General features: G+C 37.8%; 1 protein-coding gene across 2 annotated transcripts in view; it reads left to right on the plus strand.

Moving 5' to 3' along the window:
• CACNA2D3 (calcium voltage-gated channel auxiliary subunit alpha2delta 3) overlaps positions 1-24476 on the plus strand; it is a 378091-nt gene that overhangs the window by 109357 nt on the left and 244258 nt on the right. For both annotated transcript variants that reach the window (XM_079316838.1, XM_079316837.1), the window contains exon 4: positions 10297-10356. In XM_079316838.1, coding sequence (XP_079172964.1) covers positions 10297-10356 — 60 coding nt within the window. The remainder of the gene's footprint in view (positions 1-10296; positions 10357-24476) is intronic.

A 24476-nucleotide genomic window follows, 5' to 3' on the forward strand; every position in this document is an offset into this window, starting at 1 on the left:
AACTATTGTTATAATTTACTCACTGCCTCTGTAAACTTAAGTTAATAGTTTTTGTTGGCTTGGCTGTAGTCTGGGTTGTTACGTTTTGAACCTGCAGGTGTTGGTTAGCTCTGTGAAGACTCTTATTGTTCCCCAGGTGCATTTTAGAAGCACTTTGAGAGTCAAGAGAAAAAAATTAGTAAGAAAAATGGGAGTATTCCATGAAATGAGTTCCCTAGGTCATACCAAAATCTAGAGGTGTGTCAAACTTAATGGAAATTATATGCTGTGTTGCATATTTTACTTAATTTTCCAAATAAATCTGCATACAATAATTAAATGGTGAATGTTTCAGTTGATAAAAACTAATTAAGAGGTGAAAGTATAGCAATCTTTAAGTCACTAGGAGAATACAAGTTACAAGACTCTTCTTAATAAGGAACAAAACACCCACTGGATTTGAACTCATTACCTTTACAAAGCAAAGCAGATAAGGTTTTGACTATGCAATGCAACCTTTCTTTTGGGTTTGGGAATTTGCAGCTTTCCATTAATTACAAGGGCAGTTTAATATTGTTCTTAAGGTAGAATGAAAAATGCTGTTATTATAAAAAATACTTATTTTAAAAAATAAGTAAATGAATAGGTGGGATGGAGTCTGTACCTGAACACAGTCTAGCCAGTCTGTATTTAATCATGACTTTGGCTAAGTGATATCCCTGTACTCTCTGTGACTTCAGCATTTATCTATAGGGTACCAGCAAAATCTTTCAGGCACATGAAACTGATATCCAGTTACTAAGTGTGGACAAATGTCCACACCAAAGAACTTTTACAAAATGTCCAAAACCAGAGTTTCAACATTTTTTTTCCTTTTTTGTACCAATCCAGTCAGAACATACTATACTATGAAGATACTTAATTATCACCTAGTCTGAAAGTTGATTTTGTAATTATTTCCAGCATTCTCAACAACCAAGTCTCCAGAAGAATTTTCTTTGAATTTCATCTTTATACAAGAAAGAGACTGGGGGAAATGCTTTGGTTTACTCCTTTAAGCATAATGCTGATGTTCTTTTCATTAAGACTCTGTAGCACTTCTGTGTTTGGGAACCAGCTCTTGAAATTGGCAGGGCTGGGGCCTTGACACAAGATTTTCTTTGAAATTCTGTTCCAGCTGGATCAAGTTTTCAGCATTTGGAAACTGCTCACATGGAGGCATATGGCCATTAGAAATGTATCACAGCAAGACTGTCTGCAAGTGAAATCCTTGAAAGTTCTTTGCAGTGTGAATTTTCTGTGCAGGGTTGAACAAGACTTTCCCCCAGCTGGGTCTTTGCTTTCTTACTGCTTGAGGCTGCAGCAGGCAGGGAGCAGTGTCTTTCTCTCCTGGGGCACTGCCAGTGTGCCCATGCACCTTCTGGATCCAGGAGAAAATTCTGATCTCTGTGCCCACACTGGGGCACTGGAAAATGGGAATGTCACTGGCCAAGGGGGTCTGTTGATGGGTTTGGGAGAGGCTGAGGAAGGCACTGCCACAAGGAGAGCAGAGACTGGAAAATGAAGACATGGTCTGAAGACACAAAGGCAGCAGAATTGGACTGTGCTAGTGCAGGATATTTTAGATGTGCTTAATGTGAGTGTAAAGGGAATGGGGAAAATTGTAAATGGAAGTTGACAATGAGGAATTGGTAGGGACCTAGAAAAGACTGGTCATGGACCTGCTTGACAATGTGAACACCAAAGCTGTTATGAAGAAGAAAGAATAATTGGTAGGTGCTACAGAAGTAATGGAGAGTTGTATGAAAATCTCTAACAGTGGAGTTTGGGACACCTAATGTGATATTAATGAGGTTAGAATAGAGGAGTGGGAGACAAATAGGAGCAGGTCTAGGGCTGTGCTCAGTAAGGGAAGGAGCAGGACTAAGCCATGACTGTGTTTTGGTACATTCTAGTATTGAATCCATGCCTGCATAACTTGAGATGTAACACTGGGTTTCTATGTCTTAGATTAATGCTTGCAGAATCCACTACTGATGCATTTAGAAATGGATACCAACTGCCTTCTTCACAATAATGTTCTGTTTGCTTCAATATCTATCTTAGAGAATTCAACTTGCAAGAGGAAGTTGGGAAGTTTTTAGTTGAAAACTTGGTGTTTCATTTTCCTTTCAGTTCTTTAAAGTTTTCCTTTTCAGTTAATCTCTTGGCAACTGACACCCTGACCCTGTGAGAATTAAAAACCAGCCCAATGGACATTGCATTGCTTGGTTTGAAAGTGAAGACAAGGCTCAGTGCCTTGTGATCGAGTGCTGGGCTAGACAATGGAAGTAAGTCCCTGCAAACTCTGGAACTGACCTTTGTTTTGAGTAATAAATCTTGAGGGGTTTTTTTTCTGCTGTTGTGTGACAACATAATCTGATTTGAGATCTGAAAGGAGGACAGTATATCGTGACTGGTTTGGTTGAAGTGTACCACAAATTGCAAGTTGAATTTGAATTAACTCGGGGGAATGAGCTTTAGTGAAGAGGTGAGGAAAAAGCTGAGTGAGGGAACAAAGCAAAGACAGTTTATTTCACTTGATGCTTCTAAATGTAAACAGAACAGAAACAGCTTGACTCATCCCAGGACTGCTGTCAGGACAAAATGTTGCTTCAAGTGTCCTTTTCCCTATTGTGAACACAGAAATATTTCCATTTCTCTTTAGCTCATTTGTGTTGCACATATGGTGTGGGATTCATCTCCCTTCATTTCAATCATATAAAGTTAAAGATCTAGTGAAGAAAAGAGAAGGAAAAGTTCCAAAGGTCTTTCTGTATCTTATGAGCTATTTTAGAATGGAACAATCAGCACCTTTGGAATTTTCTGTCTCTACATATGAAGAATGTTTAGGAAACTTCCGTGGAGAGATTATTAACTTTGAAATAGATGAGGCTGGGTGAGATAAATCCTACCAAAGAAAAATTTTGCATTAAAAGAATTAGCATGAAAACAGTTATCCCAAATCTTTCTCAAGCAAGACCTGCCAAGCATCCAGCAGTACTGCTGAGGGAGAGCAAATTTTGCTCAGCCATGGACATCCTCACAGTCCTCAAATGCAGAAAGAGCAGTCTGGCATTATCCAAGCAGGAGAGCAATTGTGCAGGTAAAGAATATGACTTGTGGCACCCTAAATGTGTGGAAAAGATTAATAAATCAGATGTTTTCATCTAGTGGTTTCAATATAGGAGAGGGGGGAAAGGATCACAATGGTACTTAGAGCTTAGTGTCAACAATATATTTAAAGGTGTGTAAATAGTGGGTCTATGGACTCATACACAAGCCTGCTTCACTTGCTTTTGGAAGGTGTTTTACAAAGTAACATTTTGATTAAATTTTTAAATTTATGTGGAAGAGGAAAAATGCACTGGTTGTGAATTATTCATTGAAAGTAAAACTTCACAAATTGTATTGCCGTGTTGCAGGTGAAATTTAAAGGATGCATAAAGGTATTGCCAGAGAATTACACAATCTTGGGTGGATGTGTGGTTGGTGCAAAATGCTGAAGAATCTTCCTCTTGGCCCTGAGGCAGGAGAGGTGGCTGAAGGAGCTGCTTGCTGCTGTACCCCAGCCAGGCAAATCACATTTGAAATATCCCTGGAACAGCTCTGAGTTGTGTCTGCAGCTGAACTGATTCCTTGATGTCTGGGACATACGGAATTAAAAGTATGGAATAAAACCCTATTTAGCACCTCATTCTGCTCTGTGCTAGACATAATAACATGGTAGGAGCAGATTTGATAATTTGCATATTTTGTATCTGATAGATTGGCTTTGTGCAGCCTTTGAGCACTGAAGAACTTGGTACAAGACAAATGTGTTATCTTCTTCATATGGAGTCTTCCTTCAATGCCCTGGCAATCTCCAGATGCCATAATTAAATATAGTGTTAGCCTAGTTAAGTAGAAATGCATCTAATTACTCCAGGCTTGCCTTAGCCACTGTTATGCAATGTGTGAATTTCACGTACTCTAATCCACTTACAGTTTCATTTCTGTTTTGTCCAGCACTGTGCCAAGCTGAACTCTTGTTGCTTCAAAAAACCAGCTAGCACTCTAACAACAATCAACCTGAATATCTGCCAGTTTTGAATGAATATAAGTGGATAATTGAAGTTATTTGCGATAATTGCATATGCTAAGCTTTTAATTTATTTTTATCCTTTATTTGTAATTTCTGCTTTGATTGTGCTTTGCTGCACTTAGTGTGGCTGAGCATTGTCTGGCTGGGCTGCAGTGGAATTTGATAGTAGTCTCAGAGCAGCCAGTTTTTGTATGGCATTAGTTGCAAGATTCATATCTAGCTTAAGCCACAAGCACTAGGAATTTGAATAGCAAGGTAGCAGGCACTAAATAATTTTTGGTGCATCTTAGTTACAGCAACAGCAATCTTAGTGCTAACATTTCTTAGAAAATACCACAGCTGAGGAGAACAATCTGGGGTATAAAACACACTGCCAGACTTTCTGAAAAGAGGAAACCTTCAGTGTGTGTTTGTGTGTCCCCATCCTCAAGGGCTGAACCAAACTCCATCCTGGTGCCACTGCCCCATGGAGAGCCTTGAGTGCTCCTGGGAGGAGCAAATGTTCCTCTAAGGTCAGCATCAGTGTCTGACGCTGCTCCACGGGCTATGGCAAACATGTGCAAAGCTTTTTGGGATAAAACCTTGGGATTGGGAAGCCTGTTTGCACAGCAGGGCATTCATTGCTATCTGATATGGTACTGGGTTTGGGCATGGGAAATAAAAGTGAGACTGAGGAGCAACATCAAAATCCCTCTTGGCTTCTTTACCTTGTCTGCTAAATGAGCTGTGAAAGGAGCAAACCCCAGAACTCTGAGGGAAGTATAGAGGACATGCAGAAGAATTAGCACCATGCCAGAATATTACCTAAGCTCACTTAATGCTAATTAATCTTGCTCTCTCTCTCAAAATAGCCCTGCCTTTTCAGAAGTTTTCAAAGCACCTGCAGCCTTACAGATTTCCTGGAGAGGAAAACCCCTTTTTCACATCTGAAATGAACCCCAAAATGGGGAAGTCACAGGAAGGTACCTGGGTAATGTTTTTAGGGTTTAGTGATCTATTGCTGAGTGCTCCCACTTGCACGGCGTGGGTTTCTCACGGAGAAGCCAGTGCAGAAAATTGCTCTGATGATGGAAACACAATCTCATTTCTCTCCCAGGAATACTTTCAACTGCTGAACTATGTTTAAATAGTTATCTGGCAGCACTTTAGGAAATATTTTTGGCATATTCACAGTCAATTACTGTAAATTTTGATTGGAAATTAGACATGCAAATGGATAGTAAGGTTATTAAAATTGCACTGAATATTTCACCTGAAGAAGAGTAACTATTGGTAGTTGTAAATATTTTGTGCACACAGAAAACTGATGTTTCTGCATACGGAATGCTGCTGGTTTTGGGCTGGTAATGTACCAGGAACCTTGCCTACATGATATGAAAGAAATATGATTTTAAAAAGAGGCATACGTTTTCCTTTCTTGTTATCTGCTGTTTTTCTTAACAAAGTTCATTATATTTGATTAAGATAGAAATCTTAGTTACAATTCCATGCATAGGAGTCAGAGAGCCAGGTCTTTTAAAGTGACACAAATGATTATTATTACTTTTTCTTTTAAAACATATCTCAAATCAACCTTGACGTTATATTCAAGTTTTTTAGGAACTTCAAACATATTTGATGCCATGGGAAATAATGAGAAAGTTTGTTAGGGCTTCAAGGCTATTTTTTGCTGTTGGTTCAGTGCATTTGATGCTGGAATATAAGAGCAGCCAACAGGTTTGTCTACACTTCTTTAATGCCTGTGATATGTCAGTGCATTATTTGAATGAAGTGTTATTAAATTGGTATTATAGAATATGAACTATTTATGTTATGGACTGAGATGATACTAGAACCTAGCTAATACTAGTTATAATTAAATTAGAGCCATCTTCTGTCCTTTTTTGTGATTTGTAACAGTTTGATTTTGAGAAGAGCAACATCGAGAAGCATTTCTGGTTTTATGTGTTGCAGTAGGTTCATCTTAGAAAAATAGAAAGGAAACAGTGAAATATTTTTTTTCTTAAGATTTCATAGCTGAAAAGACAGAAGGGGATAACTTCACTGAGCATTTATGGATAAAGATTAGTAACCCTCTACAGTTCAAGAGTCCAGAAACTGTTTCAAATTTGGTTATGCTTATGAATTTATTTAATCTAACTTCAAAATGGAATTCTAATGAAGGAAAATCATTAAGAAGTAATGAAAAACCCTTAGAAAGCAAATGAAGAGAGAAAAGATCTCAGAAGCTAAAACAACTACTCTACCCTCTGGATGTTTTGTGTTGTTTTTTTCTTTAAATCATTATTTGCAACTTTTATTTTCACCTTTCCTCTCCATTTCTGTTTCTTTCCCTCCTTGCTTTTTGTTGGATTCTTCTTGCACCTCATCCATTCTATTTCATTATCTATAACAACCTAACTTGAAAGAGAATTTATCTGGGAATATCAGTTCACTGAAATTATAATATCATTTGTCAAGAAAATTACCTTGTTGGGTAATTTGAGAGATAGCTCAGTGATTTATTAAAAAAAAATACTGTGAGGTCATGAACATTTATTCTTCATCTTTCAACTTTTTCTGTTATTTGTGGTATCAGTACAGCTGAATATACAAAACATTCACCTTATGTTTTGGTGACCATCTTGAGGTTTTTTGTGTTTGTTATTTGTTCATCTCCTGCCTCATGCCCTGTTTTTATCCATGCTGCATTGTTATATTCTGGGTCAGGCAGTTCATCTTTCTCATGTTTTTGTCTATTGTCTATTTTGTCAATGGATTTGTAACTTAGAACATTATAATTGCTTTGTCTAAAGATTGTGGTGCTGCTCTTGACATGCCTGTTCAGGTGTACACACACACTTTTCCACATTTAGGGCTAAATTTTTCTAAAAGCACCCTAGAATGGTGTGAGTGTACCAATTCTCACCCTGTGTTCATAATTTACTCCATGTAAGTGCATGCAGATAACTCCCTTCAGGATAACCACAGCTTGGGAAGCATTTACTTGCTACAGCAAGGATTTGAGACTATGGTTACTCAAATGGAAATATATTGGCATTTCTATTAAGAGTGTCATTATAAACTATTAAGCTGAAATTGCTAATCATGCTAATGTTGAGACGCATTGTTAGATAACTGCTCAGTTATTAAAATATTTTAAAAGGGATTATTTTGTCTCCATATAAAGAAGTTGTAGTATTGCATGTGGTTTTTATGTTTTTGCCTGGAGAGTGGTGAAGGAATTTCTTCTATCGTGCTTCATCCCTTTGGGGACCTCTTTAAAAAAAAATCCAACCAACCACCCACCCCCCTAAACACAACAAAACCCCATGAAACATTTGCATTCAATTTCTTCATTCCAATATAATTTGTGTATATCCACTAATACATCATTTTGTGGAGCTGGGCTTGTTATTGGCTTTCCTTCTCTGTAGCTTTCCCAGATTTCTCATCGTTTCCTTCATAATGGTGTTGAGATACTTTAAGCAAACTATGGTTAAGGACTGATACATAGAAAATGCAGCATATGCTTGCATTTTTTTTCATTTCATGTACCAGAAGTTTAATTTTTTATTTAGTTTTGTGAGGCAAAGCACATGTTTGCTCCTATAGCTTCAATAAAAAAATCCTGTCAATACACTCTTCACTTCTTTGTCATTGAGTTTCTTGTAGAGAATGTTGATGAAATGTACATTAAAAAAATAAAAGTAACAACTGAAATTTTAATGAATAATTCAATAAAATAACAAGCAGTACTTTTTATTTCTGGGCTGCTCTTGTTACCAGATGTTTCTACTATTGTCCATCTTATGCTTCTCTAGTTATTTCTTACAAGAGGGGATAAATCTTAGTTTAAATTTATTTCACTGAGGCAAAAATGTAATTGAAACACATTGGGATCAATACAAACTATATAAGAAGCCATGAATTATTTTTCTTGCCTGCTACACACTGATATCTAATATCACTTCAGTATCTTATGAAATGCTATAATAATTTTTCTTTTGATGATTAAGTAAGTATTTCAGCACAGAAAGAAAAACATGGTTTTCTTTTCCTTGTATTCTTTTCTGTATGAAGAATTTTTTTGATCCTTTCACTTTTTTACTCCCAAGCTCATCAGTCATGAACTTTTGTATCAGGTGAACACAGAGTAGTAATACACCTATGGCTTTATAATAAGGGAAAACACATCTGCAGTAATGCATTGAATTAGAGTAGTTATTTTACATAAAAGGCTTTTTCATGCTTGAAAAATGAGGGCTATATTTGTAAAATCCTCATAGCATGCTGAATAAAGATGGGCTTCTGAGAATGTTCAAATGTGTATAGATTTGTTTCAGTTGCTGTAAAGCTTTCCCCTCAGAGGAGAAAATTTGTGTTATTTCCTTTTTAGATTCTGAAGACAAAAATTTGTGGCTCAAATGAGCGTTCATTAGTGTTTCACATTGTAAGGTCTGTTTTTGGTACTATTAAATAGTACAGGAGCAGTGGGAACAATGACACAGAAGTTCACAGTTTTATTTGCAGTGTTTTTCCATGGATCTCCCTCCTGCAGTGGGTTGGGATGTGTTGTTATTTTCGGGTTCTTTTATCCCAGGAAGGTGAGCTCGGGCATTTTGCCAGTTCAGGTCTGGTTTGATTTGCCCCGTGTTGGAACCAGTTCAGTTCCAGTTTGGGTGAAATGGGTTTGCTGTGACCAGCTGGGTTTTCCTGGGATGAGCTGTTCAAAGCTGGAACCAGTGAGATGTCAGTGGGTGCTCCCAGCACAGGGCTCTGGGAAGGTAACCTTTGCTTCCCTGTATCAGCCGAGGTATCAGGAGTATTTCCAGTTTTTAATTGTACGTTTGAGGTTGGAATTCTGCACCAAAGAAAAGCCTGGAGAGGCTCCCCCTGGGGTGTGCAGGGAGGGGGCAGGAGCCAGCAGAGGCCAGGGTTTTTTGGGTCTTGTGCTGGCTGTGTGTGAGTGGCAGAGGGGATGCAGAGCCAGGGAAGGCAGGACTCGCTGCTGCTCTGCACAAACCCTCCCTGCAGCCCCCGTGGCTCTGCTCAGCCATTTGTTCTGCATTGGCAACCAGAAATATTTTTCTTGGTTGAGTTTCCATTATAGCTCAAACTGTATAGCAATCAATATGAATTCTGATTTCATTTTGATTTATATCCAAAGACTTGATAAATGTGCAAACTGTTATGAAAAGGGAGAAAAAAAAAAAAAAGTGTGCACGGCTGCCCACTCTGAGTATTGTATTAATGAGAGTCTGGACCTTGCTTTGTGATGTGGAAATATCTATGTGCACCAGTATCTGATAGAGCAAAGAAAATAAAAGACAAAGAATATTCTTTGTTTGATTTTGGCTTGTACATATATGAATGTTCAGGTGGATTAAATGAAAACCGGAGGAAGGAGTCTCTTCCATGGTTAAAATACTGTGAAGTATAAAGAACCCTGAGTAAAACCTTAGAAAGGGTGTAATGTCATTTCCCAATAGAGTATTTGTAGCAAACCCCTCTATGAATTAAATGGTTCAGGTAGCTGTGTTTTGGTGTGTTTTTCATCTCAGATGATAATGGTGAGGGGCAATAACTACTACAAGGAGTTCTGGATATTGTTAAGAGGGCAAAAATACTATGGAATTGCTGCCATTCAGTAAATGTTACTTCTCTAATTGCAGAAAAATCTTGTGATAATGCACCATGTTAAGGTAGTATTTTAGTGTGCTTGCTAAACAAACCAAGACTTTATTTTCCATTTAAGTTATAGTTGATGTGTAATTTAGAAATTCATTTTAATGTCCATTTTTTGAAATCAAGTACATTTAGGGAATGCCTCCTATTTTAATGTTAAGGTACATTTGAAAAGGGCTCCTATGTGCAAAATAAAGTCCATGTGAATTCAATTTTGTTTTTGTTCTCTCAAAAAATAATTTCAGAATAGGAGCTACAGGAAGCTGAGCACTGGTGGAAAAAGAGACTTTTTTATTTCTATATTTTTTAACAGATGAGCTGTTTTAGAGTTTTGCACCACATACAGTGGGTACTTAATGTTTAAAAACTTTGTCCTTTATTTCTTATTTTAAATCTGGATTATTTATTTCTTTTCAATGATGTATGAGAGCAGATAAATTGCACAATGCTCAAGCAATCTGTTTTTATACCTGGTTATAAAGTTGTTCTCCATTATTTCAAAAACACACCTTTTTTGTTTTTTTCAGCGTCTTGTTGAAGCTGCAGAAGATGCTTACCTGAAACATGAATTTGATGCTGACTTGCAGGTAGTAAATAATTACTTTCTTGAATGTTTATCATTAGAATATATATAATTGTTTATACAATAGCTTGCTTGAAGAGCTGATGTAGAAAGCCAAGAATGTGAATAATAGAAGGATGCTGATTACAGAAAATGGAATTAATGAAGGTTGGCTCAGTATTTTGACAGGTTATGCACTTAGTGCCTGTGTGGGGACACCAAGTAGGTGGCTTTTACTCTTGGAGAGATTTCATTTAAATTCCCTTGCATGTCAGTGAGGGTTAGATTTCTGAACACAGCAATTAGCCTGGTGTTGTGCCTCTGCAGTGTGCTGGTGAGGAGCTGCTCTGCAGAGAGCAGAATTTGCAGATGGGGTGGGACCCACAGGGATGGGATTAGCATGACCTTGATCTGTGCAAGTGGTTTGTGTGTGGATCTGTATCTGGAGCAAACGCTGGTTTTTCCCTTTCCTAGGAGCCCTGAGAGCTGCACCACTGTCTGTGTTGCTTTAGGCACAACACGGGAGGGAGCAGCACCGTGGCAGCTCACAGATAACAATGCTTCAAACAAAAGCTTTTGCTTAAATCAGACACATAATTTTAAAAAGAAGAAAAAAAAAAGAAAAAAAATTTTGATTTTAGAAACCAAATAATTTAACCTGATATTGGAAGTTTAACAGAAAGTCTTACTCAATGCTCAGATGAGTAAATTCCTCCTTACCTTTAATTAAATTCCTATATCCATGGTTTCTTGAATGTCGTGTTAGATGGAGTTTTGTCTACTTTCCCTCTACCTTGTTTTAATTTTAAAACCTTCTATGAATATTTGCCATAAGTCTATTTAAATCTTGGGCTTAACAAATTAAAGGAAGCAGAGGCTTTTTCCATAGACGTTTTCCCATATGTGTATCTAAGAAATAAACAGATCTGTTAAGTTCTGTTTTCATATTTTACCATGGTTACTTCCAGTAATCACAAACCACTTTATTTTCATGAAAATATCATGTAAATTACTGATTTCTGTGCAGAAGAGAAGAAAAAATAGAGTCAATTTATCAGAACCAAGCATAAAAAATTTGAGTTTAGAAGGCTGTGGTAGTGAGATCTGTCAGCCCAGGTTGGAGTAAGGATAAAATGAGCCCACAGAAAATGATAATTCTCATTATTGTTGCATATGCAAGGACTGCTGGGTTCTGTATTCAAATGCTTTAGACTTCTATTATATGCCAGCCTTGCAGGGGTGTGCTGTTTCATTTTGTTGAACTTTAAGCCTTGGAGAAATAGGAATCATTATCTGAATAAATCAGAAACACACTTTATAGAAGATGTTTTAGAGGGCTGCAGTAAATGCTTCTTCACTGCAGGACAGTTCTCACTTTGACAAAGTCCTTCATTTGCCGAGGCTCTGGCCATATTAACACTTTCAGGAAGCCAGTTAAAAGCCATTTGTGTCAGCAGCATTAACAGGACAATCAAATCTTTGTGTGGAGCTCTGTTGTTTATTACTGTCACGGTCCATTAAAGCTAATCAATTGTTAATCTTGGTTTCAGCGACCCCTTTGCAACCCTTGCTGGGTGATTGTTGTTCTTTATCAAAAATCTCATAATACCATCTGTTCAATAGAAAGTAATGGCCAGGGTGATTTGATAGTGTACATTCAAGTGGAAGGGGACAGAAGGCTTATATAATGTACAGTGTATACAATTCTGCTATCAAAGAGGAATTTTTCGGCATTTGTATTGCTTTGGCCGACTTGTGGAAGATGGGATTAAATGCTTTGAATTAGAGATATGTGATACAGCATCAGCCTGTGCTCTTTGTGCTCAGATACTCTGGAAATTCAGAAAACACTTTTTTTTTTTTTTTTTTTTTTGCTTCGGAGGAAGCTAAAAAAGAGGATAACATCTTCTGCTAGGAGATATTCTAGTAAAAAAAGAAAAATGAAATAATTTATAATTATTGTTTAACTGAAATTTGGCCTACTGATCTTCGATTTTCTCTGTGCGGTGTGTGTTTCCAAAGATGTGAACTGCCTTGTTATAGTTCACAGAAACACTGTGGTGGATTTGATCTTCTGTGTCCTGAGAACAGCATAGATAATATTGTTTTAGTACATAAAAATGATAAAAAGGAGAAATAAAATAATATTAATATTTTTATTGACTGTATAAAAGCACCAACTTAAATAAAATACTAATTATAGGAGTTCACCTTTTAGACTGCTGATGTTCTCTTCAGCAATGCTGAAACTGGACTATATGGTTAGATTAAACCTCATCCCTTCTGGGCATTTTTCTTAGTAACATTTTTAGTTTTGACCTTAGTTATTCCATAGGTATTCTAATCAATACACTGTAATTCTCTGTAATAGTCTAAGCATTCAACTGTCTATCCCTGGATTGAATCTATTGGCACCACCAACCTTGTGGTTATAAACATAAATAAAATTCCCAGGGAATTGAAAGGAATAAATCAAAATGGTTGATGTGATGTTTAACTCATCAGCATTATACATGGCATGTTTGAGTAATGGCCAAACTATGAATCAGTGAAAGCAGACTTTTAAGATTTACCTTGTAATGTTTGGAGTTTGGGAGATTCATTTTTTTTCTGCTAAGGATGTGAGGCTTTAAGGAAATAGCCATCTAAATGCTATTTATATTTGAGTCTCAGTCCAGGGTTTTCTTACATCATGGGTGTGGATGCAAATTCTGTGTTATTAAATATTATTTTCAAGTTTATCAGAGGAATTTCTTTAGTCATGCCTAATGTATTTGGAGACGTACAGTAAGTTACCATTTGTATTACTAAGCAAGTTGTCCTGTCACAATATATTCACAGGTGTAAAGAATTCTCTTCCTTTGTATGGGAATGTCTCTGTGCTCACCTTTGTTTGAAATGAAGCCATTCCCCTGATTTTGTGACTTTAACAAAATGGAAAATCCCCCAACATAGAGGTCAGCTTCAACTGCCATTCTCATATACCCAGCAAGAGTACAAGAATACTGACTGCTGCAGGTTTTGGATTGATTCTACAATCTTTAGTTTTCTTGGCTTAGCTATTTGCCAGAGTAAAAAAAAAATTGAGAAAGATAATAAGGAAGGTAACATCTTCTGCTAGATGATCTATTAAAAAAAATTCAAATAATTTATAATTATTGCTAACTGAAATTTGGCATCCTGGTCTTTTACTACCTCTGTGCTTGGGGATGTGTTTCCTAAGATGTGAACTGTCTTGTTATAGTTCACAGAAACACCTGTGTTATCACTGGAACCCTGTGCACACTCACCTGTGTCACTGTGACTCTGCACACTCACCTGTGTCACTGTAACTCTGTGCACTCTCACCTGTGTCACTGTAACCCTGTGCACACTCACCTGTCACTGTAACCCTGTGCACACTCACCTGTGTCACTGTAACCCTGTGCACACTCACCTGTGTCACTGTAACCCTGTGCACATTCACCTGTGTCACTGTAACCCTGTGCACACTCACCTGTCACTGTAACTCTGTGCACTCTCACCTGTGTCACTGTAACCCTGTGCACACTCACCTGTGTCACTGTAACCCTGTGCACACTCACCTGTCACTGTAGCTCTGTGCACACTCACCTGTCACTGTAACCCTGTGCACACTCACCTGTCACTGTAGCTCTGTGCACACTCACCTGTCACTGTAACCCTGTGCACACTCACCTGTGTCACTGTAACCCTGTGCACACTCACCTGTCACTGTAACCCTGTGCACACTCACCTGTCACTGTAACTCTGTGCACTCTCACCTGTCACTGTAGCTCTGTGCACACTCACCTGTCACTGTAACTCTGTGCACTCTCACCTGTGTCACTGTAACCCTGTGCACACTCACCTGTGCTGTCACTGTAGCTCTGTGCACACTCACCTGTGTCACTGTAGCTCTGTGCACACTCACCTGTCACTGTAACTCTGTGCACTCTCACCTGTGTCACTGTAACCCTGTGCACACTCACCTGTCACTGTAGCTCTGTGCACACTCACCTGTGTCACTGTAACCCTGTGCACACTCACCTGTCACTGTAACCCTGTGCACACTCACCTGTCACTGTAGCTCTGTGCACACTCACCTGTGTCACTGTAACCCTGTGCACACTCACCTGTGTCACTGTAGCTCTGTGCACACTCACCTGTGTCACTGTAACCCTGTGCACACTCACCTGTCACTGTAGCTCTGTGCACACTCACCTGTGTCACTGTAGCTCTGTGCACACTCACCTGTGTCACTGTAACCCTGTGCACACTCACCTGTCACTGTAGCTCTGTGCACACTCACCTGTCACTGTAACTCTGTGCACTCTCACCTGTGTCACTGTAACCCTGTGCACACTCACCTGTCACTGTAGCTCTGTGCACACTCACCTGTGTCACTGTAGCTCTGTGCACACTCACCTGTGCTGTCTCCACTGGGACAGAGGCAGGGCAGGATCCCTCTGGCAGCCTTGGGCTCCTTCTGGGTTCCCATAATCTAAGGAGGTGGATGCTTGGCTGTGGGGACTGGTTCTGGAGTTCTAAATAAATTGTGCTTTGCTTCTTACAAACAAAAGAATCCATTAATTTTAGAAGGAAGCTTTTTAACAACTTAGTTCCTATCCAGTTTTTGTACTTCTGACCCCAGTGACAGGAGGAAGTCATATAAAGTTTTGCCATGACTACTGTTCATTTGCTGACTGATTTCACTACAAATACACATCTGCAGGGTAGTTCTTTTATTTTCTGTGTGTTAATTAAGTTCATTAGTTCATTTGCTTTATATTCCTGCTGAGTTTTCTCTGCATGTGTGTGATGTGATGATAAAAAAGCAAGGTTATGTCTTTCTGCTCAAATCAAAGCTGGTGCTTAGTTGATGCACCAGAATTACAAAATTTTATTTTTCTGGTTGTTGTAGTTTTGCTTTCTGTATAAGATAGGAGAGATTCAAGTGCCAGTGTGTTAAGATAATTGACCTTATTCCAGTTTTATGCCCGAAGACTAGAAGAGCATTAATCAAAGAGCTTTTAGAAAAAGATTAGTTTCTTTTAAGAATACTCTTAAAGTTAATTTAGTGGGATAAAATAGGAATACTGGTGTAAGGCTGTTTTTCATTATTCATTTTTCTAAGATCTGTAACATATGGCTGAGCCTTAAGGAAAAGGTTTACAAAACTATACCAGAGTTAGGTACCTGTCTGCCAGATTTTGCTGTCTGTTAACTCCAAATTGCATTTTGTGTCCTTGAAAAATCACATCCTTACTCTCAGACTATGTGTGTTGGCTACATAAAAAGTCCTGTGAAATCAGCAGTTGGAAAGTTAAGGGATTTCCAGTGGTTTACACACGTGAACAATGCACTTTTTTATTCATATTTTGAAAATCTACAAAAAGTATGACTTCAGATATTTAGGAGAAAGCACAAATAGTAAAAGAGGGCTGAGGAATAAAATTTGTCCAGTTCATGTAGTTTGCAGTTGCTGGGTATAATCCTCCAACTGTTAATATTACTCAATAGTTTATTGTTTAAGGGAAGCTGCCTGACTTCTAATTTTGCAATTCAGCTGTTAGATAGAGCTTAAATATAGATAAAAAATCATTACATAAATTGTTGCTACTGGAAAAAAAAAAAAAACAAACAACAAAAAAATCACAACTGACCTAAATGTTTATTTAGTATAATGATATCAGACAACATTTTATAAATATGGATTATTAAATACTTAGGGATTTAATAAAAATTTAAACAAATAGATGATAATTCCATTGACATCAGGTATTGAAAAATACAAGGACAAAAGATAATTGAGAGCAGCTATTCCACATAATCTAATGAAACTCCTTTTATAACACATTCATTACTTTTATGTTAGTATTTCAGACAAGTCTGTTTGTGTATTTATTACCTCACTGATACTGCATGAGGCACATGATTACTAGATTTACAGTCTATTAATATTTTTTTAGCTGTTAGAATAATGTCCAGTAGTCTGAAGTCAGCTCTTGCATGGGAAAAGGAAACCTGTTAGATTTCAAGCACTTGTTACCAGCGATTGAAATTACTTTTTTTTGAAAAGTGCATTTAAAATAGCAGTGCAACGTCTGAAGTTTGATGTACTGCATGAATTATTTATCCAAGCTGCTTATTTTCTAAATCAGAATTCAGTCTGTCTCATCTCCAAGCTTACCAGTGGAAACAGCCAAAATTCCTTTTTAGACTGTGTTTGAAACCTTTTGCAGGTCCAAGTGCTCTCAGCTCTGTTTGGGTGGGATGTGGACACAGCAGCTCAGGCTTCCAGCAAGGCAAGAGGAGGAAGAGATCCCTATCTCACACAAATCTGAGCTGTAAACTTCTGCACAACCCCTGCAGAAGCAGTTGCACAGCACTAGAGTTTATTCATCTGTAAATCTGCCTCTGGAGCCTTTTCCCCAGGTGCCTCACCCAGGATCTGCTCTCTGGGAATTGTCTCCTTCTCACTCTGCCTCTTGGGTCTCTGTGGTTTTGTTCATCCAGCTGGAGGCATGGTTTGGATACAGCTAGGATTGTAAAATGCTGCTCTTCATCTGAATAGTTTTAATTTTTCCATACTGGTCAAAATATAAGGGAGATCAAGGAAAGAAAGTAAGCATAGGGTTCAGAATGTCCTTAAAAACTGACTCATCACCAAAGGCCCAAACTCTTAGGAATTACAGTATGGTTCAAAAGCTAAAAGGAAGGAAAAAGTTTACAGAAATGTCAGAGTCTAGTGAGCTAATGAACTGCAGGGCCCAACAGCCACATTTGAATCATAAAAGCTTTTGTTGGAGATTTTATTTGGACTTAGTTTTTCTTTTGGTGTTTTTTTCTTTCATAAAATACTACCATTTTTTTCCCTGAAAGAGATAAAAGGTTCCTCTTTGCAGTTCTTAGTTTTGTATTATTCTTACTGATTCCTGTGAGCCCAAATTAAGGAGTTCCCAACTGCTCTAATACTGCAACAAATTGATTTTCAGATTTTCAGCCCTTTCATTGGAGAGCATTTTAGCTTGTCTACTCTTTCCTATTTATTTGTTGAGGTTGGCAAGAGGAAAACTGAAATGGCAATGAAACTATCAAGGCATCGGTAAATTCAGATATAACTGGTTAAAAAATGCAGCAGAATTCATGTACAAAGCAATCTTCAGAGGAAGACTTCCTCTTGGCCTTTACTCTGCATGCATGGCAGGGATTAAGTATCAGAAAGAGAGTACAGAGAAAGAGAGGCCATGCATCCTTGTGGTTATTTTAATTTCAAAGCTTTTATATTTCTGACTCTGTGGCAAGTGAAGAGAAGAAGAGAAACAAGGTTCCGTGAAGCCAGGCTAGCAATATTTTAGCTCATCTTCTGATGATAAATGAATATAAATTAGTTATTTTTTTGCACTTTGGAGTTTTGTAGTTTGAGGATTTTTGAGCACTGAGAGATTATTTTTTGAAGTTTTAAGACAGCTATGATCAGTAGATAATTTCTATTACTTTTCCTCCTTCCACACATTCATCTTACTAAGAACTACGTTCTCTTACTACAAACTAATCAAATGCAAATAACTAGAGTGGTTTTATATTGTTTGTTCATAACTTCTGTTGATAAGAAGTGACTTTGAGCACAGAAGAGCAGAGTTTAACTTGCTGTCTCAGAAGCAGAGATGCAGGAGAGATGATGTTTCAGCAATTTTGCAATTTTGGTGTGGTTCTGCCTTATACAGGGACCCATCCAAAAAGAGCAGCAATTCTCTGCCTGTCTGGTTCAGTGCTGCCCTGTCTGCACAGGGCTTGACAGCAGAGGAACTGACAGCTCTGGTCTGAATTTGTCACTGCAAATAATTTTCTCTGCTTCTGAGGAAGTTTGGCACAGATTTCTGGAGGTTGGTATTTCTCACTTGAGCTACAAGACTTTTCCTCTTGGTAGCCTTAAGCCAGAAGTAGTTCCCAGACATTTCTGGATTTATTCTTGCCAGCCTCTCCCAGAGCAGCAGTCTCTATCTGAAGTGTGTGAGGTGTGTGCTGAAGAACACTCTATAAATTCAGTTCTATCCATCAAATATGGACACGGTGCTTTTGCCTCATGATATGTGCTGTAAATTACAGAAATCTGAAACCTGGAGTTGCCAAATAACTGTATGACTGGGCTGATAATGCTGTTTTCCTGAGATTTTACCTTTTCTATTTATTTGGTCCTTTATTATGTTTGCTTGCTACTAGCAATGAGAAGGAAATATTTTTATCATCCCATGAGTGTTTTCAAAATTTCAAGTTCTCTGATTAAACATTGAGACATCCCAAAGGTTTTCCTGAGCAAGAGAAACTTCTCCTTTACAGCAAGTCATAATCACATAGGTGGGGCTCTCAGGATATGAGCAACCTGTTCAAGTTGCTTCTCTAGTGAATATTAAATTATTTGTATTACATGAAACCATTCAGCAGAAGAGTTAGTGAGACACTCAGCTCAGAAAAGCCTGATGGATGGGGCAGTCGTTTTGGATCTCAGAGGCTCTAATCTGAGTGTCTCTCCTACTTGATTCAGAGGATAGCTTTGAACAGCAGCATAAATCTTTCCCTCTCTGGCACAATTCTGCAAAAAAGAAATGTGTTTTCCAAAACTAAGAAGATTAACAGGTCTCATTTAACAGCACCAATAAGATGGAACAGAAAGTATTTACACACAGATACTGCCTATACAGCTTTTCCTTTCCCATTGTTTAGTCATTAAGTATCTCCAGGTTGTGTTTTTAATGCTCTTTGTATGCATCTTGTAAATATTAAATATATATTTAAAAGAACTACAAGCTTAGATTCTTGCATATTCACACAAACGTATGGGTTTTAAAAATAAAATAGAAATTTTATTTAGAATAGTGATAAAAACAACTTGTTGTTTGCAACATGAAATTCTTTCATTTATTGTTTTTACAAGGCAATTCTTAACTTATTCTGATACAATAGAATAAATAAGTATTGTTCAGATAAGGGATTAATGATGTACCAGAAGAAACCAGTCACATGAATACAGATACATTCATTTTCAAGCAGGTAGTTGGGAGAAAAAGGAGAGAGAGTATGAAATGAACATTTAGCAGAAAATTAATAAAAGTACTTAATCCTTAAAATTAGAGTGAAATTTGTCTCATCAAACAATGTGAGTGTAAACTTGCAAGAACTTTACCTGAGACTCCAGGACAATTTACTCTCAAAATGCCCAACATTCTTTCAAAGACTGCCCAAACCAGAATAGGTCCAGCCAATATTTTTGCCTTTCCTTGCAGTCAGAGCAGCGTGTGTACCACGTGTGCCACAGTTTAAACTGAGAATTTCAAAGCAGACTGTCCTTTGGGAAGAAGTGATTCTGCCTGGGCAGGGATGTACCAGTAGGTAGAACGGGTTAAATTGGACAAACTTAGTTTTATGAAAGGAAGGATGTGAAGGATGCAGAAAAAAGCAGAAACTGTGCAGAAAAAGGTTAAGTGTCAGAAGATTGTAAAGTGCTGGGAAGAAGGATGGAGAAGGAGAAATAACTAAATAATAGGCAAAGGCAAAGCTGTTAAGTGTTAATATCTTAGTGTTTCAAGAGTACTGACAGTAATCTTTTTGCAAGTCTCTCTGAGAGCCATTACCTTTGCTTAAAGTGAGGCTAGAATGGAGAAACCATTTTCAACTACTCAAAAAAAAAAACTTTGGAGAGAGCAGAAGAGTAGGTATCATTCAAATAAGATTTTAAAACAGGTTTCAGAGAAGATGGGCAAAACAAGTATGCAGTGGGAATGAGGGAGAAACGCTGCATAGATGAGGAAAAAAGATCACAATATTATTGAAAAACATGCACTCCTTGAGATTGCTGTAAACCTTAGAGAACTTGGCTTATCGTTGTCAGAGCAGACAGAGATGATGTGTTTAATAATGTGTCTCTCATAGATGTTTATGGGCCTATCAATTTCCAATTCTAACCAACCAAGGAAGCAGCTAAAGAGCCAGAGAAATGACAAACAAGGTGAAATTCGAGTTGCCAGTGCTTAATGTTTGGCATATTGGTGATAGCAAACAGGAATTTGACATTGAAAGTCACTTCATGGTAGGCAGGTTTTTGACTTCTTTTGTTCAAATTTGTGGCCTTGAAAGTACTGGACATCTCTCTCTCATAGGAAAACAAAAAAATAGAAAGCTTGCCATCTTCTGAAAGTGGTTTTAAATTAGCTTTTAGCTTTGTGCTGCAGACAAGGTCAGCAGAGCTCTGAGTCCTGTGCCTTTGCCCTGTCCTCAGCACCAGCAGGGCTCACACTGGCAGCCAGGATTATTCCTGCATTCCCAGTCCTGTCCAGACCTGGGAGAATGTTGTAAGAAAATGACTCTCCTTGGTTTAAGTGATTGCCAAAGGCAAGTGACAGATCTGAGGAGTTTGATCCTATCAAGATTCATCTCAAAAATTCTGCTCTGGCTTAGCTTTCCTTTATCCATGGATATTCAGTGAGTATCTGACAGCACAATCAGGGGGTGATGTACAGTGATTGTTGTTTTCTATTTGTAAAGTCTTCTACAAAGGCACCCTCAGTCTCTCATCAAAGCTGTGTGTCTGAAATGTGTGTTCTGCCAGGATCATGTGTTTTCTGAGTTCTCTGGAAAGTATATTTAAAAAAAAAATCTATTTGAAACCTCTATTTAATTCTGTGTGTACTTGTACTTATATCAGAAACTAAATGCAGGTACAGAATGTTGCAAGTGAAAGATGCTGAAGTGCTTAGGGGAACAGGCAGTGCTGGAGTTAATGGTTTTATTTATAAGGCTCATTGGTCAATGATACTGAACTCTCCTCCAGGAAAAAAAGATCCTTAATTCACTCTTACAAAATTCAATGCCCTATTGTTCTCACTTTTCTGAAGTCACTGTTTATAACATTGCTCTCCTCTTCCCTCTGAGGAATAATATAATTTATTGGAGCAGTTCATTCATAGTCTATGTGATATCTATCTTTTGGGACAGAGATACCTTTTGCATGATGTACACACTGTTAACTTCAAACTCTTCCTGTTTGCTTTATGTGCAAGGGTCTGTAATCAGGAATATTTATGCATCCTGGTACTCAGTTGTGCTGTGCTTGCTGTTTTCTGCTCTTCATAGAAAATTAAACTTTTTTTCTTTTTGGCTCACACCTACCTGAAAAGCAAAAGATTTGAGAATATTACCCAATGGATTTATGATTACTAGGCAGATAGCCAGTAATAAGCAGTGATATCTGATACTACAGCCCAGACATTCTCTGCTTTTTTCCACCTTTTTCCTATTATCTCTAGGTTTAATAAACTATAAATGGGAGACATAAATGGCAGACCATCTTTTCTCTTTTTGTGGCTTTTTTTTTCCTTTGGAGGTGCTTGGTGATGAGATTATGTTAAGGGTCATATATTCTTCCAGCCTAGTATTTAGGAATAGGCAAATTATTGAAAAGGGTGGAAGTGATCTAGGCTTATTCATTTTTGTGGGAGAGCAGCTTTTTTTTTTTTTTTTTTGCTACACAACAATAATTTTAAATGGAAATAACAGTATTATAGATAGAGATTTAATGAATATATATGAGAAAAGCACGATAGGAGTCACTAAGCAGTTCAGGGCTTTAGATGAGGTCACGTTTCTGACTTGTGTAGTATGAAAGTGAGTAAATCTTAGATGATCATAGTCGAAATATTTCCAGGGTATTGTACATACTGCTTATTGTAGGAAAAAAATCATTCTCTTGCCTCTGGCTTATAAGAAAGATATTGAGTGAAAACCAGCTGCATTTGTACCTTAATGTTTCCATTGCATATATTGTGTCTTTGTTTCTGGATCTCACATAATTGCTGACTGTGAAATTAAAATACCAAGCTCATTATTTCAATCCTGAAATATAACTTGCTTTAGACTTATGCTTTTGTCTCTAATTGTAGTGTCCATGTGTTGAGCTTCATTAACTCGAAACAGAAGGAGCCCCCACTTTTGTGTTAAAGTTAATTAAACCTGGTAATGGTTATTGTCTGAAAATACTCTGGGTTCAAGTAGGTTATTTTGCTTCTGTCTCCATTTTCATGCATCATTTCATCAGCTGTGGTTTGTCAATTCATAATATACAGGATTTGCCTGGACTCAGTGAACTGAGTTTTTTAATCATAAAAATACACTTGCATGTTTAATTAATGGATAGTTGGAACCTTCTCCTTGTGAAATAGTCACTAGTGACTTTTAAACTCAAATTAAAAAAAAAAAAATTTGGAAAAACAAAAGCAATTATTTTCCCATGAATAACAGGTGACAGCACAGTGCACAATAGGTCAATGTTTACTTTTTAATATAAAAACTGAAGATTTCAAAATTTGACAAATCCATGATGAGTAAAACCTTCAGACTTAGAAATACAGCATTCTGGGCTGTACTGCACCTAGACTTGTGGCCATGACTGAGGGGAAAAATAAAATATGCACATTTAAATGCATGTGTAGTTTAGTATTTATGCTTTAATAATTTTGTTCAAAGTTCTTCAATTCAACCTTAAGTATAATGCATGGTGTGCACATTTTTATCACTGGTTTTGTGGGTTATGCTGTGGGAGCCAAAAAATACCCCTTTAAAAATACCCCAAAAAAATCTCCTAGTGAAGGAACATGTCTAAGATCAGGCCATGGGTTTTGCTCCACAAAACTCAATGATTTAAGTGCATGAAATAAAAGATTAGAAAATGTACTTGTCTATGGGAAAAGCTTGAGAGAAAGGAGAAAATTGATGGTGTCTTTCTTCAAAAATCATGCAGACCAAGTTCAAATAAGTAGTTTGTTCGTGATTCTTTAAAAAAGGACAACATTTAAATAACAATAATTTTACTATTACTTTTCATGCATTTTAGATTTCAGATTTAAACCATCAGCTGTTTAGCTGTTTTAAGGCTAGTTAGGTTTAAAGCTTTCAGACTATTCAATTGAGATGTAAAAAAAAGAAAAAATATATTTTGGATCTTATTCTGTGTCCAGTTAGCTTTTTGAAATGAGGAGCATGTGTTCAGAGAAATATTGCTGTGCATCCAAGAGGTGCCAATCAGAGATATTAGTGAAAGGTTTAATGGATATTGTGTGTGTGAAGCTCCTGCTGACAAAGACCTTTCAGCATCATATGCCAACCAGAATTTTGCAGCAAAGAAAAGATGAGTAGAGGGGGATGTGCTGTGTTGGGATGGACCATGGAGGTTTTGGATATAGGGATGGCAAAGGCTCAGCTGGTTGACAGCAAGGTGAGGACATTTGGTACAGTTTTTATGGCTTGTGGAAGCTTATGTTGGATTTGTGATGATTTTCCTTTTTTGACAGGGTGTATGGAATTGTGATGAGGTAAAATGGTCTGGACAGAGCCATTTGAGGTTATGAAAAGCTGTGGGAGGTTCTTTCCAAGCCTTTCTGCCCAGCCCAGTGACCTCACTGCCCTTCAGCAGCAGTTCTGAGCTGCTCTCCATGGTCTTCTCTCCTTTCAGTCACACTCCCCTCCCTCCTCACTGAGTGCCTGGCTCAATTCCCTGCTCATCTGCTTCAAATTCTGACCCATGGCAGCAGCAGAGAGGGCAGGGGGAGCCAGGCTGGACACCTGCTGTGGAAAGTGCTGCCCTGACCCATCCTCCCTGCCTTGCCCTTATCCCTATCCTTGCTCCTGGGCACAGCCTGCTGCCCTGGGCTGTCTGACCTCTATTCCACAGCCCTGGCTGCTGGTTGATCCTTTCTTACACAGGACCTGCCACCAGCAACACTTCAGATCCCTCTGTCCTTTTTCATCACAAGTGTCACATCTTCTAATGCATTCATTTAGTAGCTGGGGGAACAGTTGTTTCCTGCAAACACTTGGGAAATTAATAATCCCATTAAGTATAGGGGTGTTGGTGCCACAGATTAATGACAGGGTAGAGATGTTCAAAGTTAAGTGCAAAACTCTCAGTAAAGGGGCAAATCCTACATCACCTTTGGACAATTTCTCATTTTCACTGAAATTCCCATACAGGTAAATATCTATTGAAGTAGCTCTCTAAAACTCAGATGATTATTTTTCCCCTAGGAAAACTTAAATTTCCAGGCTCTAACCACATGTTAAATGTCAATAATATAGAAAGGCATAAGAAGGAGG

The sequence above is a fragment of the Erithacus rubecula genome (genome assembly GCF_903797595.1).
Source record: "Erithacus rubecula genome assembly, chromosome: 13".
NCBI classification, from domain to species: domain Eukaryota; kingdom Metazoa; phylum Chordata; class Aves; order Passeriformes; family Muscicapidae; genus Erithacus; species Erithacus rubecula.